Source organism: Rhinolophus sinicus, linkage group LG13, assembly GCF_036562045.2.
Source record: "Rhinolophus sinicus isolate RSC01 linkage group LG13, ASM3656204v1, whole genome shotgun sequence".
Taxonomy (NCBI): Eukaryota; Metazoa; Chordata; class Mammalia; order Chiroptera; family Rhinolophidae; genus Rhinolophus; species Rhinolophus sinicus.
Window position 1 is genome coordinate 56,495,058 of NC_133762.1, and position 15,668 is coordinate 56,510,725.

General features: G+C 43.6%; 1 protein-coding gene across 2 annotated transcripts in view; it reads left to right on the forward strand.

The window, feature by feature from the left end:
- Positions 1-15,668, forward strand: part of SLC24A3 (solute carrier family 24 member 3) — a 503,295-nt gene that overhangs the window by 455,306 nt on the left and 32,321 nt on the right. For both annotated transcript variants that reach the window (XM_019710723.2, XM_074317336.1), the window contains exons 9-12: positions 2,722-2,775; positions 8,343-8,476; positions 10,600-10,760; positions 11,526-11,796. In XM_019710723.2, the coding sequence (XP_019566282.2) occupies positions 2,722-2,775; positions 8,343-8,476; positions 10,600-10,760; positions 11,526-11,796 (620 nt within the window). The remainder of the gene's footprint in view (positions 1-2,721; positions 2,776-8,342; positions 8,477-10,599; positions 10,761-11,525; positions 11,797-15,668) is intronic.

Below are 15,668 nucleotides of genomic sequence, written 5' to 3' on the forward strand. Positions count from 1 at the left end.
TTACCTCTGTCAAACAGTTTAGATTCCTTCACTGTTCCTGACACGGCATTCTGCAGTAAGTCACATTCAGCCAACAAGTGGCAGTCGGAAGGCTTTTAGTAGCAGGTAGTAGGAAAATCCAGCTACAGCAGATGAAAGAAATATTGGTTTATTTTTGTTACATAACAAGTACCCCAGATATAGGTGGTACAAGGGCTCTGCATTTCTCTATTGGTCTTCCCCTGATGGTCCTAAGGTAGCAGCTGCCGTTCCAGCCATCAAGATTAGATTGAAGGCAAGAAGGAGGAAGATTGGGCAACGTCGTTTCATTTAACACCTTTCCACCTTACATCTCTTTGGTCACAGCTGGGTCTGCCTTGACCAATAAGTGGCCAGGGGGAATAGAAGTACAACTTTAGATGAATCATTATTTATTCTGGTAATGGGCCCACCCTCCTTGCAACTGAGGAGTTCCCATTTGCTACCTCACCATAACGGGATTCTATTTGCAGGCAAAAGACAGGGGAGCGTCTGTTGGATGTATTTTAGTTAGGTACTTGCCCAAAAAAGATGTTTAAAATAGAAAGCACCAGAGATCCACGTATTAGGATATATATTCAGCCAGCAGCACAAGGCCCATGAATCCATAATGACAATTCAGCAAGGCCCACGATGTTGCCAGAAGGAATTTGGGCTATGTCTTCAGTGAGTCTGAAGGCCTAACAAGAAAACTGAAGGATCCAGGGTGCGGTTTTCATTTCTTCTTTGAGCCTCAGGTTGTTACTTTGGGAGAAAAAGGACAGCTTGGGGACATGACCTGGAGACTATCCACCTGCCTTATGTTGCAGACGTTTGTTCTGGACCATGGTTAGGAAAGCACAGCCGTGCCCTCCAGGCAAGAATAGAGACTAGCCCTCTGCCCAGAAGAATAATCTTTGGTAGGAGAATCTGGGCCACCTGAAGATGGTTCAATACAGAAGTTTTCAGGAAGGGAAGAAACAAACCCAGATCATACCACAAGATCGGGTCCTAGGAGGATAGTGGGTGGGCTGTGGTCAGGAGAGGCAGATGGAGAAAAGCCATATGATTTCAGAAGTCTGCATGCAAAGTCAGTCCAATTCCACAGCTGTTTCTAAGTTAGGAGGACAGGGGGAAAAGTAGGAGTGTTGCTTCTCAGAAGTCAGGAGAAGAGAGTGTTTTATGAAGGAGGGCAGCTGGTCAATCTCAGATGCTGCAGAGCAATTGAATAGGATGACAGAGAACCATCCCTGGGATTGTGTAGATGGATGACACAGTTGCCCTTGACAAGACTTGCAGGGGATCAGTGCATGTAGGAGTTAAGACTAGAGAAAATTGCCAAGAGAATGGGAGCTGCAGGAATGGAATATATGCAACCTTTTGGGGTTTGCTAAGTGAGAGGCCAAGAAATGTGGCAGAAGTTTGAGGGGTTTGGACACCCTGATGCTACCTCTTAGTAGCATCACAAGCACTTTCTATAATAGATAAATTCATATTTGCATAATCATTCTTAACCAATTTTGGTAGCCCATCGTATGGACATACTTATAACTTACGTACCCAGTTTTCCATCTTATAACCGTCTTGCTTCTTTCCAACATTTCACTTTTATAAATACCACTACAACAAAAACTCCTATGTGCACATCCTGTTTACATTTGACCACCTATTTCCCTAGGGTCAATGTAATGCAGGGTCTCTGGTCCCGCTCTCAGCAGGTGGGCACAGAATATGGTGAGGCCAAAAAGGAACACCAACGGAGCCATGGATAGGGGGTTCATACCACTATATTCTCACTGGCGGCTGGGTTGGAGATACAGGAAGCAGGAGCCACACGATCCGCAATCCACTGTTTGTTTCTCTGCCAACTGCACTTGCTAGTCGCAATCCGCACTGGCTAGCATAGCCACTGCAGTTATATTAGTGGCTACTGGCTAACTGGTTACAGCTGATGGCCATCTAATCACAGCTGATGGCCATCTAATCACAGCTGACGGCCATCTACTACCCGAGCCAGCACGTTTCCACATGAGGTCGAGAGCCTGGAAACTGCTCTCTGGGACTTTGTCCCTACAATCAATTTCTAGACATGGAACTTAAAAAAAGGAAGGAAAAGCATAACCTGGAATTTCTTCATAGACCATTCACCAGTAAACTTTTCTAGAATACAAAATTACACCTTCGGTTAGTTAACAACAGGCCAAAGAAAACCTAGAAATCAAGTGTCCTTATTTTTTAGCTAGAAGTTACTAAATAAAGAAAATAAAAGTATTCAAATTATCAGAAGTTCAAGATACATTCCAGTGGGTTTCATTATTTTTTTCTTTCTTTCTTTTGATCATTTCCCCACTCATTCATTCTTATCCTTTCAGTTGGCACCTTCCCTTCCAAGTGTTCTCGCTCTCTTCCCCCCCATCTTTCTCATCTTTTCCTCTTCCTCATTCTCTGTCTCTCTCTACTTATGACTTGCTCGTAACAGAGAAGGAGCATTTTCCTTTTAATTAGAGAAGGAAGAGAAAGTTCATTGAAAGCTGTATGCAGCATAGAAAATGTCTATAGACCAGGAAATATTTGTAACCAGTCTGTACATCTGCCTTATCCTCGCCATGGTTGGCATTTTTAACTGCTGTTCATATCAAATACATATTTTTAAGATAGGCTGGTGTGTTGCATGTCGGCCTGTGGCAACTTTCTTTAACTAGCCTTGTCTTGGTTTGTACACAGGTGGGAGTCTTTAGTCCTCGTGCTGATGTATCTTATCTACATTGTCATCATGAAGTAAGTAAAATAGCTTCTTAGTTTCTTTTCGAAAACCATTTCCTACATCCGACATTATGTGATCATGTGGAAAGGGGCACAGGGCAGAGGGCAGAGGGGTCTGGCTGGCTTTCAGCGTGCACCAACACAGACTCGTTTGGCTCCCTCAGCAACCTGCTATGTAGGAATCACTCCAGCTATGGTTAGCAGCAATAGCAAAGATCCTGCCAACCTAAATGTGAAGATAGAACCAAAGCTTCACTGTGTGGTTTGAGAAATCTCTCAAGCGAAGGGTCTTTTCAAGCCCTGGCAACCTAGCTTTTGGCTGTTTATTCACTCTCTTCCATAACAAGAAACAAGGTAAAAATTTATGCTTTTATATAGAGTGGGGGAAGATGGGACCAGAGCTAGTTAAGAGATAACTAAAATCATGGATCAAATATCTGCAGATGTCCATTATTCATATGGTTATCTATTGCTGTATAACAAATGACCCCAAAACTTAGTCACTTAAAACCACAAACATATATTATCTCATATGGTTTCTGAGAGTTAGGCATCCAGAAGCAGCTTAACTATTGGGTCCTAGCTCAGGATCTTTTCTGAGAACGCAGATAACAGGGTGGCCAGGGTGGCCGTCATGTACTTGATTGGTGCTCCAAAATGGCCCGCTTGCATGATTAGCAAGTTGATGCTGACTGTTGGCTGGAGGCTTCAGTTCCTCACCACATGGGCCCCTCCTTAGGGCTCCTTGAGTGTCGCCATATGTGGGAGCTGGCTTCCTCCAGAGCAGGAGATACAAAAACAGAGCAAGAAGGACCTTGCAGTGCCTTTTATAATCTAGACTCACAAGTCACACACTGTCACTTCTTTCATAGTCTGTTTATTAGAAGTGAGTCACTACGTCCAGTCCACATTCAAGAGGTCTCCTTCATCTTTTGAAGGGAGGCGTGTCAAAGAATTTGTGGATATATTTTAAAACCGCCACATCATATGTTCTTTTTCCCCTTGGAGTCTGGGCAGCTTACTACGACCTTTGTATCAAGAATTATACTGCAGATGCTTCCCATACTCGAACGTAAGATGGAAGCACCATGGTTGTGAACCTGCTGGTTCATCTTCTTGCCAAGTACCATTGAGAAGAGGAGCTTATAAATAGTGCAGAGACATTTCATGCTGCAGCTGTCAGCCCCTGTGGGAGCTGTTTCTTTTACTCTAAGTTAGCCCATACTTTCCCCAGCACCTGTAACTGTAAGAGTGACTACCATCTCAGTGGGCAAGAAAGTGGAACACTATCAGAAATGACCAGTTTAGACATGTCAAGTAGCAGTCTGGAATTGCATGTCAAGTTTTCCTTGCTGTGAGGCCTGACAAACATTAATTCTGGCCACTAGTGGCTGAGAGCCATGTTGAGAGAAATCAGTGTGGCCTTTGGCAAAGGTCACATGAATAATGAGGGCAGGAGCTGGCCTCACTCAATATGGAGTATACCTTTCAACTCAGGAGCGCCAATGATCCAGTGTGGATCCAATATCTGGGTCTTGTTACTGCAAGAAGGAATTTCTAGAGTATCCTGGTGTGGAGTTACTGTGAGAGAACACACAAAGAAATCAGGTGCTTTTACCACTAACCACCTTCCATTTAAAAATACAAATGAGCTCCCACAAAAACCAGACTTGGCCCAAAGCCTTTCCAATGTTTCTAGATTACAAAGGAAAAGCCTTTAAAGGTGGGAACAGCCATCTTGCTCCTCTTTCTCCCAAATAGCAAAACTATTAGAATAGGAATCTGTGTCACAGTGGGAAGGCCTCAACAATACACGTCTTCCTTCAGTGCTTTTTATTTGGTTATTTCGCCTTTTTTTGTGACTTTCTGAGGCTCTAAGTTTGAGTTCCCAAAGAGTCAAGGGTCCTTTTCTTCCCATTTAAAAAGGTGGATTAGTCAATTATTCCGAAGAACTGACTGAGTTTCTGCTATGTATGCCCAGCATTGATCTTGGGTTTTGAATCTAAATTTAGATGAAAGCATGTCCCATACTGAATTCAGTAGGGGCTTTTCACAGAATAAGGAGGTCTTCAAAACCAGAGCTGGTCTAAAGGAAAGGTGGGTTGAGGGATTTTGCGCGTGTGTATCCTGTGATCACTGCACCCCTCTACCGAGCCATCGTAAAGCCCAGGAGTTACTGGCAGGCATGTGAACGTTAAGATAACACAGTGAACAATTTCTCTCCTCTCCTCCAAATCATACCCAGTGTGAAAGCTAATGAGGGATGTTTCTGCTGATGCCTCAGCTTTACCAACCTTCCAGCTGTTCAAACCAGCAGGATACAAATAAAACAGGGAATGGCAGCTACTGTGCTCGTGGAATTTTCTATATAAATTCCGGTCCTAAGTTCTAAATTGAAATCTCTGCTCTTTAGCCATCCCCCTCTGCAATCAAAGGCTTTAATCATTGGGTTTTGTAAAATCTGATTTATAAAATTGCATGCTTCATAATAAAATAGCTTCAGGGTGCAAGCACAAAATTTAAAACATTCAATTAAAAATATAAAACAGAGCAGCAGCAGTTAAAAACAGCATACATTACAATCATCAGCTGCCTCCTGGGTAGATGACTTTAAAATGACTTTAAACATTCTGTTTGAAGGTCAAAAAGCAATTTCAGTGTGGCCAGAAACCTTAAAGGAGCATGAGGCACACCTGGCATTGGTGAGGACTGATTTCTGTGCATCTGGGTCGCTTCTTCGGGATTTGGTCCCCAGATGAGGTAGTATGATCTAGTGGCTAATATCAAGTGCTTCACGTTAAGCCCTGGCTGCACTCCCCACCCCGCCACTTACTGGCAGCGGGACCATGGCCAAACTACTCAGTCATTTTGAATCTTAGTTTCCTCTTCTACAAAACAGGGTTAATGATACTTCCTACCTCAAAGATTTTTTGTTTGTTTTTTGTGGTTTTTTTTTGTGGTTTTTTTTGTGTGTGTGTGTGTTTTTTGTAAGAATAGGATGTGACAGCATAGTTATTAACCAATATCTGGTTTCAAGAAAGATCTCATAATCATACCATACATAGTATTATTATCTTGTTATCCAAATCCAAATAAAGGTATAACACACAGTTGTATGCGATGTCAGAGGGTAGTAGATGGGGGGAAGGGGGTTATCACTGTGTGAGGGATATAAATGATAAATGTTTAACTATTACATTGTTTTGTACACCTGAAACTAATTAAAACAATAAAAAGAAAAAAACAATACACCATGTGGGGTCCCAGATTGGATCCTGGAACAGAAAAGGGATGTTAGTGGGAAAACTGTTGAAATTCAAATAAAGACTGTTGCTTATTTAAAACAACAACAACAACAAAACACACACACACACACACACACACACACACACACACACACAGTTGTACTTTAAAAGCAAACCCTCATGCAAGTCAGTATTTCTATGGGGAGAGTAGATTCTGAGTCCAACAGGACAGCAGCACTGCCCCTCTTGCATAGCTCTATCAATAAGGCAAGACATTCTTGTTGAGTCTAGAAAGTGGGGAGACTTTTCATTAAAAGGAATGTTGAATATATACAGAAGTCAGCAGAATAGTGGGATAAATCCCACATGCTCGTTGCCAGCCCTCACCACTATCAGCCAATGATTGTTCCGCTCACACCCCTATCCATTTCCCTCCCTCCATATAATTTGAAGCCCCAAACATCATGCCAATTCATCTATGAAAATCTCAGTATATGTCTCTAAAAAGAATCATTTTTAACATAACCAGATCATTATTTCTCACACATAAAATGAATGCTAATTCTTCAGTATAATTGAATGTAGAATCAATGTTCAAATTTTTAAGGGTTTCACAAATGTCATTTTTTACAGTTTTATTTTAGTCTCATAAATGTCATAAATACTTTTAAAATCAGAATCCAAATAAATTCCACTCATTACAATTGGTTTTGCCCTCTGTTGGATCTCTTTTAATCTATAAATTCCCCCTCTTTTTTTTCCTTTCAATTTATTCTTCAACAAAGTTGGATTGTTTGCTCCACAGAATTCCCCACTGTTCAGGAATTGTTGACTACATCCCATGGTGTAGTGTGGCCTCTGTTTCCCATATGTCAGCCATTGATCCGACTCAGGTTACACTGTGTCCCAAGTAGTGGTGCACTCTGCCATCAACAGGCACATGCATGTCTCCTGTCTCTCTGTTTGTGATGTTGGCATCCACTGATGCTCAAAATCTGACTCCATTACTTATTTAGAGTTAAAAAATAGTGATGTTCTAATTCTGTTTCCTTCCTCTTATGAGCCCTGAGCATCCCCCAGCATTGGCCTACCTGCTTCCCTTTCACAGCTACCATCATCACTTTTGACTCGTTTTCTGTTCTCCCTAATGCAATGTAGGGAGAACTGCCTGCTCCCAAAGACTACAGGAAGTGCTTGTGCAAGAGAAGTCCAAGTCACAGAGGGCCCCTCTATCTGTACCAAAATGGCTGTCATGTCCCATAGGACTATGCACCCAGAGCGGCACTGACTGAAGAACAGGCGTAGGATACAGTGGGGAGACACTCCTGAGAGCCTCTTGTCTATAGCACAAAGGGAATGAGGAAGAGAAACTTATGTGGTGAAACGCAGCTTGAGGGGCCTGCCAGCTGGCAATTGAAAGTTGCTAGGCTTGGCTACTGTTCCACTGGGGGACCAGAGATCAAGCTTGTGGGACACCTCAGCGGGGTGTCCCATGGCCAGGAAGTCACTGAGGCCTTTAGGTCTTTGAGTGCGGGCAAAGCAGCAGTGGCCTACAATGCCCTGGAAACCCTGCCAGCACTCTTTGCCCTTCCATTTTCTAGGATTCCTCTATGGGAGTATTCTAATACTAAAGATGAAAGTACCATAATATTTCCCTGCCAAAAACATCCTAGGAACTTGTGCAAGCTTCTTCTCTCCAACACACTTGTAAGAAGCACCACTGTATAATGTTTTTACTCAATCATTCTGGAGAATCATAGCCCAGAGTTTTATCACAAAGCCAAGAACCTATTGGACCTGGAAGTATAACATAACAGTAATAGATTCAAAGGCTTCCAACCTCTGACATCAGGAAACCAAAGACAGAGACCTAGACTGCCAGCCAGCCTGTCACACATAGGCCATGCTGCACCAGGTAACAGCAGGAATGAGACACCTTCTCCTTCCCCCATCAAGCATGTCCCTAACAGCAAAAGCCCTGGAGATGGCAGACCTTGCCCATCCCACTGAGTCTTATCACTGTCCTTCTATGCACAGACTCCGATCAGGGAACTCCATCCTGGAGGTGCCTCCATTGACATTGAGGAGGTTGTAAAGAAAGCAGTGTGTCACTATTTACTTAATGTTGGCTTTATTTTCATATACCATATATCTTTAAATTGGAAAATAGGACGGTTTATATATTCTGAGGGGAAATGGAATGACAAAATTACAATAATAACTTGAGGCGTGGGATTCCCCCACAAACTGAGAGAACTGCAGGGACATTCGGTGGGAGTTGGGGAATGAAGGAACAGCAAATGCTGATGGGCTCTCTCCATTCATTCCTTTGCTCAGATATAACACTTGCATACATCAGTGCTTTGAAAGGAAGACAAAAGGTGCTGGAAACATGGTCAACGGCTTGGCCAACAATGCTGAAATTGATGACAGCAGCAACTGTGACGCAACTGTGGTGCTACTGAAGAAAGGTAACCGAGGAAAGCCTGTGTCCAGGAAGGAAGTGCTAAGAAGCCAGCCCGGCTGCCCTCGCTCATGGCCACCCATGGGGCTCTGCAGCTGGCTTGGGGAAGATGCTGCCTCTCTAAGGGAGAGAAGCTTCCAGTCCTCACTCCCGCCCTTTGGTTACACCATGAGGCAGTCTCATACCTCGTGATGAACCAACTGAGAAAGCCCTATGCGAGTTCTTGGGTAAAACATTTGCTGGGAGTGTTACAGGAAAATTAGGACAGGATAGTAAAGGAGAAAAGACCATGGGTTTTGAGGTATTGATTCTGTCACATTTTGGCTGTGTGACCATGAAGCAATTACTTAACTGCTGTAAGCCTCAATTTTCTCTTCCGCAAAATGGGGATAATTTTTATAATGACTAAAGGAGATAAAGTATGTAAAATACTTCATTAATGATAGTTGTTATTACTATATTATTATATCCAAATTCACTTCCAGGCTACATTACCTCAGTTTCCAAACTATTAAATGATATAGAAAAGTATCTTTTCTTTAGTCAAAGTAATTTTTATATTCAGTAGAGTCTTATTAAACAGTTGATATACTAAGAGAACTAATACAGCGCTCTCTAATAAACAATATTGTTTCCTAGAGGAACACAAAAATTATCATTTACTTTGGCCTAGAATGTGTTTCATTTTTCATTTAATTTTTTTAACTTTCGCCTTGAAATGTATGGGTTTATTTCTTCTTGGTCCCATATAGTTGCTTTGCAGGAAAAACAAAAAAAGATATTATAAAGTCTATAGTTTATTTTCAAATAATGTCTGACTTTAAAATCCGTGGGTAATTATTAGAATTTGAAAATCAATTATTTGGTATACTTTTCTAATTATATGCATGTTTAACAAAGACTTAAGAGTGTTCAGTGCCATCCCACATAAGGATTTCATTTAGTTTCTTCTCTTCTGGGTAGTTTATAACCATAAAAGGAATACTCTTAGGGAAGCAAATAGAGCTACCTAATATTAGCCAATGTTTCCAGAGATCATTTCACGGTTTAGTGGCTTGGAAAACAGGACTGAGCACTAAGAGGGCCTGTAGCCAGGTACCTATGAGCTGTGTTCTCATGTTGCACATTCATAGAGAGGGTATTGGACTTTGGTGAAAATTTCTGTTCAGGCCTGCCTGCAAATCATTATACAAGATTGCCCTAAGCCTTTCTAGTGTGGCCAGCTCACCCACCCACCCCCTTGTCATCCTGCTCAGAGGTGGGGCTGCAACAATGTGTACTTTTTCCCACCATGTCCTCCACTTGACACTAAAGTCAATTCTGCAGCTTTTAACTGCTCAGTATGAACATTGTTGACATTTGAAGGGCATAAAAGGTTACCAAAGATTATTGGGGTCTTTCTATGCCCCAGATCTGAGTGGTGGGAAAAGAATCTTTTGAAGACAAGGAGGAATTCTCTTATGTTATCACTCATTGTTTCCATGTCAGTGAATGATGCTTACATTTTTTCAAGTCATTTCAAAAGAGCTATTGATGAGTCCAACAGAAAGCAGATTTTTTTACTTGTCCCCAAATTTTGCTCATTATGACCCTCCCTGGATGGATAGATGGATGGATGGATGAAAGGATGGATGGATGGATAGATGAGAGGATGGATGGATTAATTAATGGATGAAAGGATGGATGGGGTGAGTGGATGGATGGGTAAATGAGGAGATAGAAGGAAGGATGGAAGAATGGAAAGGAGGGAGGGAGGGAGGGAGAAAGGGAGGGAGGGAGGGAAGGAAAAAAGGACGGAAGGAAGGAAGAAAAGAAGGAAGGAAATAAGGGAGGAAGCAAGGGAATAGGGAGGATGGATGGTTTGAAGGGTGGGTGGATGGGTGGATAGACGTATGGATGGGAGGATGGAAGGAAGGAAGGCAAGAAGGAAGGAAGAAACGAAGGAAGGAAGGAAGGAAGGAAGGAAGGAAGGAAGGAAGGAAGGAAGGAAGGAAAGGAGAGGGAGGGAGGATAGGAAGGAAGAAGGAAGGGAGGGAAGAAGAGAAAGGAAGGATAGGAAGACTGAATGAATATCTCTTTCCTGCGCCTAGCCTCAATGTTATTTTTATTTTTTGTTTTTAATTCCCCTAGCCAATTTCCACCGCAAAGCGTCAGTGATCATGGTAGATGAGCTGCTGTCGGCCTACCCACACCAGCTTTCTTTCTCTGAGGCTGGCCTTCGAATCATGATCACCAGCCACTTTCCCCCCAAGACCCGACTCTCCATGGCCAGTCGCATGTTGATCAATGAGGTATCTGGGAAAGCACAGTCCATTTGCCACTGGACAGGGGTGGGAAACTTTGGGAAGGGGAGAAAGTTTCCTGGTCTGAAAGTAGAAGCGTATAAGCCAGCATTTAACACAATATCCGCCAACCATTTCCCAACATCATTGCTCACTGGGCCAGCTGTGCATCCTGGTCCTTGCTCTTCCCTCCTCATGTTGGGAGACATGATCCCCGTTAGAAAAACTCTCCTGTCCCCTTGTACCTACCTTTTTTATTTCATCTTCCATTTTAATAAAGCCCTCTGATGTGAACTTGCACAGTAGTTGCTAAATCAAGGTTATCTTAGTTTAAAGTAATGCTGAGTCTCTGACCTGAATTTCCCAGTGTATTCCTTTCTCTGGAGTGGCAGCCTCATCGATACACTAGTCTGAGCACATTGGTGTGGCTATCTCACATATACACACCAATGGATTCCTACAATCTTGAGAAGAAAGGTAACACCACGGTGCACAGAGAACCCTGATAGAAAGGAAGCATGCATCTGTGACTTAGGAATTTTCCTCTGAAGGGATCTGCAAGTGCCCGTAGGCCATAAAGTGTTAATCCTTTCTCCCAGAAGGAGGTTGTCCAAGTTGGTTGTTACTCTGAGGAATCCCTTAAGACTTGACAGCAGAGTATCTTGGAAGCATCTGCTTGTCAGCTGCCTGAGAGAGATCCTAACAGGTGGTGGTCTGGGTGTAAGGATTTACCGTCCCTCTGACTGTGGTAAGAATGTGCCTTTCTCTTTCCAGAGACAAAGACTGATAAATAGCAGGGCTTATGCCAACGGAGAATCTGAGGTGGCCATCAAAATCCCAATTAAACACACCGTGGAGAATGGGACAGGGCCCAGCAGTGCCCCAGACAGGGGCGTGAACGGGACTCGGAGGGATGATGTTGTTGCCGAAGTTGGCAACGAGACAGAAAATGAGAATGAGGACAATGAGAACAACGAGAATGACGAGGAGGAAGAGGAGGATGAGGAGGATGATGAAGGACCGTACACACCATTCGACCCCCCCTGTAAGAGGTCCTATGTCTGGGCTGGGGTTGGGAGCTATTTTGAGGTAACTGAGTAGGTGTCCTTGACTTTGATGATCTTTCTGGCATTCAGTTGAAAGAAATAGTATTTCTGTATGAACATAGAAATATTTATATTAACATCTACATGGGCAAGACTGGAGAGGGTACAGAAATGACCAAGATGTCAACACATGTTCTTTGGTTAAAGTGTGGGCTCTTTGACCAAATGTATAATTTTGCGGAGGAAATTCAGCTGCTCTGCAGGACATTTTGGTGCTAAGGAGGAAATGCACCTGAGCCGTGTCAGCGAGGTTGCTTGGTGTTCATGGGACTAGGTACTTCACTCATCCCATTACAGTTGGCCATGTGCTGTCCTGCCAAGGCCAGCTCTGGGTAACATGTGCAGCCCTCTCTGTTGACCTTTGTTTTTCTTTTCACTTCCTGCTCCTCATCCCCATTCAGGCCCCTGCTCTCCCAGGACCTGCGGTTTGCAAGGTGGGCACCAAACGAGATATGGACCTGCGCAAAAAGCCTTCTGGCCCCAGCCAAATATCACACAGTAGGGCAGCCAAGGGAATCTCCATGGTATCTCAAAGGGGATGAGCAAGGCTTCTTGTAAGAGCTCTCAGGACCTCAGCCACCAGGGTGGTGTCCTTCTCTCCTGACTGCTACCTCCAACAAACACTTGTCATTTCCAGCGACCTCATCCCCCACCCCAACCCACTAGTGGAGCAGGTAGACCATACTGAAAGAATTCTGCCTATTTGCTAGAACTTCCAGAAGCTTCTGGCTGTTTCAAGAAAGAGTGCAGAGGTTTAATTCACATTCACTGTCAAGTGTGAGGCTTAATTAATATATGCAACTTCCCCAGAAAGTATGAATTTATAGGAGGACTGTAAATTCTGAGGAAGGATTGCTTGGTACCCTAGAAAAACCATCTAATGGTGGAATGTGGGTGCAGAGTGTCAGGATCACGTTTCATTTTCTGATGCAAGGTCTTTCTGTGCTCCTTTATGTGACCAGGAAAGAGCTAGTAAAACTCAGACCAGAACTGCTCCTGGACTTTATCAGAGCTCCTGCAATCCCAACCTGGTCAAGTGCTTACCAAAGCTAACTAGAAAACATCACCCAGATTCCTATTCCCCAAAGTCCCGAACTGCCCAGCCAGAGTTAAATCTCTTGTTAGTAGGTAATCTTGATAGAAAAAAGTATACCAGCTCTTTATCCATTTTGCCACTTGTCGCTGTATTTCTTGGCAACCTTCTTCCCTATCATCCAGGACAAAAACATTTTAAGGATTAAATGACCAAACACTCCAGTCCTCCCTTGTAAACTCTTGTGTTCATTTTATATTTCTGCACAACAGATTGCCCAGATTTAGTGGCTTAAAATAACACCTGTTGAAGAGTTCCCAGTTCTGTAGGTCAGAAGTCTGGCACGGCCTGGCTGGGTTTTCAGAGGCTAACAGGCTATAACAGAGGTGTGGGCAGAGCAGTAGTTCTTCCCCGAGGCCCTGGGAGAACCATCCCCGAACACACTCAGGTTGCTGCAGAGGTTGCTTTCTTGTGGTTGTATGGCTGAGCCCTGTTCCCCTGCTGTCTGTGACCAAGGGCTGCTCACTGCTCCTAGAGGCCATCCCCATTTCTCATCTCATGGCCCCCCCATCTTCAAACCAGCAATGGTGTGTCAGGTCCTTGTCACACTTCTAATCTCCCTGGCTGCCCCTTCTGCTTGTGAGGACTCCTGTGATAGATCATTACCTGCCCATATGAAGGTCAGCTCTGCCATAGAGCATAGCACAGTCACAGGACTGAAAGCTCTCCCTCCTCACAGGTTCTGAGAATAGAGGCACAGAATATTGGGGCTCATTCTGGAATTCTGCTTCCCCCAGCCTTTGTTTCAGAGTCCACCACTGGCAGTCCATTACCAAGCTCCAGAAATGTGCCGTATTAGCCTCCCGGAAACCCAGAAGCCCCAAGTGCACCCCTCCAACAGACAACTAAAGGCACGTGTGTGAGAAAGACACGTTGTCTGGCTCCCACACATGACCTCATCACTTATTGAGACAAAAGGGCCTCCTTCAGGTCATTTGTTCCATATTTCACCTGGAGGAGATAAATGCCGGGCCTGACTGTGAGCTTTCGAAGTATCTCCTCATCTCTGGGTTAGGGTGCAGATGAGGGGGTGCCAGGGCTCCCAGCCACATTGTCTTAGCTCCTAATATTTCACGAGACCTGGCTGGCTATAGCTGTGGGCTGAGGAACCCCACCTCAGGCCCCCTGCATCTTTCAGAAGCACAGGCCCAAGAGAAGTGGTGCTCTGCTCAGTTCTGCCACCACCTGTTGGCTGGGTCTCTGCATCATCCCAGGTAGGGTTTCCAGGCAGGAATTCCCACCGTGCTCAGGAAATTTTTTCTCTTTCCTGTTCCTGAATCCCGAGACATAAACTGTTTCTTGTTCTTCATGATGAATCGTTTCCACAAAGTAACTGCTGATACTACCAACCACCTGGGTTCAAGGAGCCAATTTTCCCGATTTCCTGACTAACTTTTCTCGGAATTCGGGAATGGGAAAGCTAAAAAAAATCCTAAAAACAGGCAGGAATTCCCACCTGGAAACCCTAATCCCAGGGCCCTGAGCTGCTGAGACAGGAAACAGAATTCCAAGTTCCTCCACGCCCACCCTTCTCACCTGAGCTTCCTTGATAAAATGCAGGTTTTGATTCAGGAGGTCCGTCCAGGTAGGCCCCAAGATTCTGCGTTTCTCACAAGCCCACAAGGTGGCACCAATTCTGCTGGTCCGTGGGCCAGACATGGGATGGCGAGGGGCTGGAAACCTGCAGTCACACCAGCAATCTTAGTGGTTTTTCTGGGACTTAGGGGATCCTAAGTCAGAACAAGGTCCCACCTCTGAAATGGAGAATGGGCTTGCAGTTATGACCCTCTGGTCTCCTCCACCCACTGCTGAGATGCCCCATTCCCAGACTCGGGAACTTCCCCATGGGGGACTGAATGTCCAGTTAAGCCCTCCCCTGAGCAGGCCTCCTAGGAGAGGGGAGCAGGCCAGAGGGTGCCTCAGGCCAGCAGAGGGCGCCCGAGGAGCAGGGAGGACTCAGTCACTTGAGCCCTGGGTTGAGTCCCTCTCACGCTAAATTCCTTTGGCCTGAAAAAGGTCTGTCTACTCTATGAGGAGACTTCCCTCTCGTGGTAATTTTGGAAGGGCCTGGTCTCCCTGTGTTTCTGTCATCCAGCTACAGGGCTTTCTTCTCTCCAGGATTTGACTATAGTGGGTATAATTAACAGCTAAGTAATTATGTGGGAGTATGTAAATATAAGAATATATATGATATGTGTATATATGTGTATGCATGAACATAGGTGTATGTGCATATATATGTGTGCACATGTGTGATTGATATAATGTGTACATATAATGTTTGTATATGTATTGTATACATTTATTATTTTGTATATAAATATACATATATTTATACATATTTATACATTCTTTATACATATTTAATACACTGTATATTATATAATACGCACACATATATTAGCATACCTGTGTTTATATGTGCACATTATATATTTCTGAGATATAATATACACCTATGCATAGTGTATATATATATGTATACATACATATAAATTGTACATATATTCTTATTTCTTGTGTGAAGTGTTACTGTTGACTGACAAAAAAAAACATTTACATGTGTATGTAGATAAACACACTTTCATAGATAAAAGACTGAAAATAAATACACCAAAATATACATATGTTTATCCTAGATGGAATTATTTTTTTCTCTATCTTTTCCATTTTTAAACAATGTGCTTTTTTATTGCCTATATAATTAGAACAAGTTTA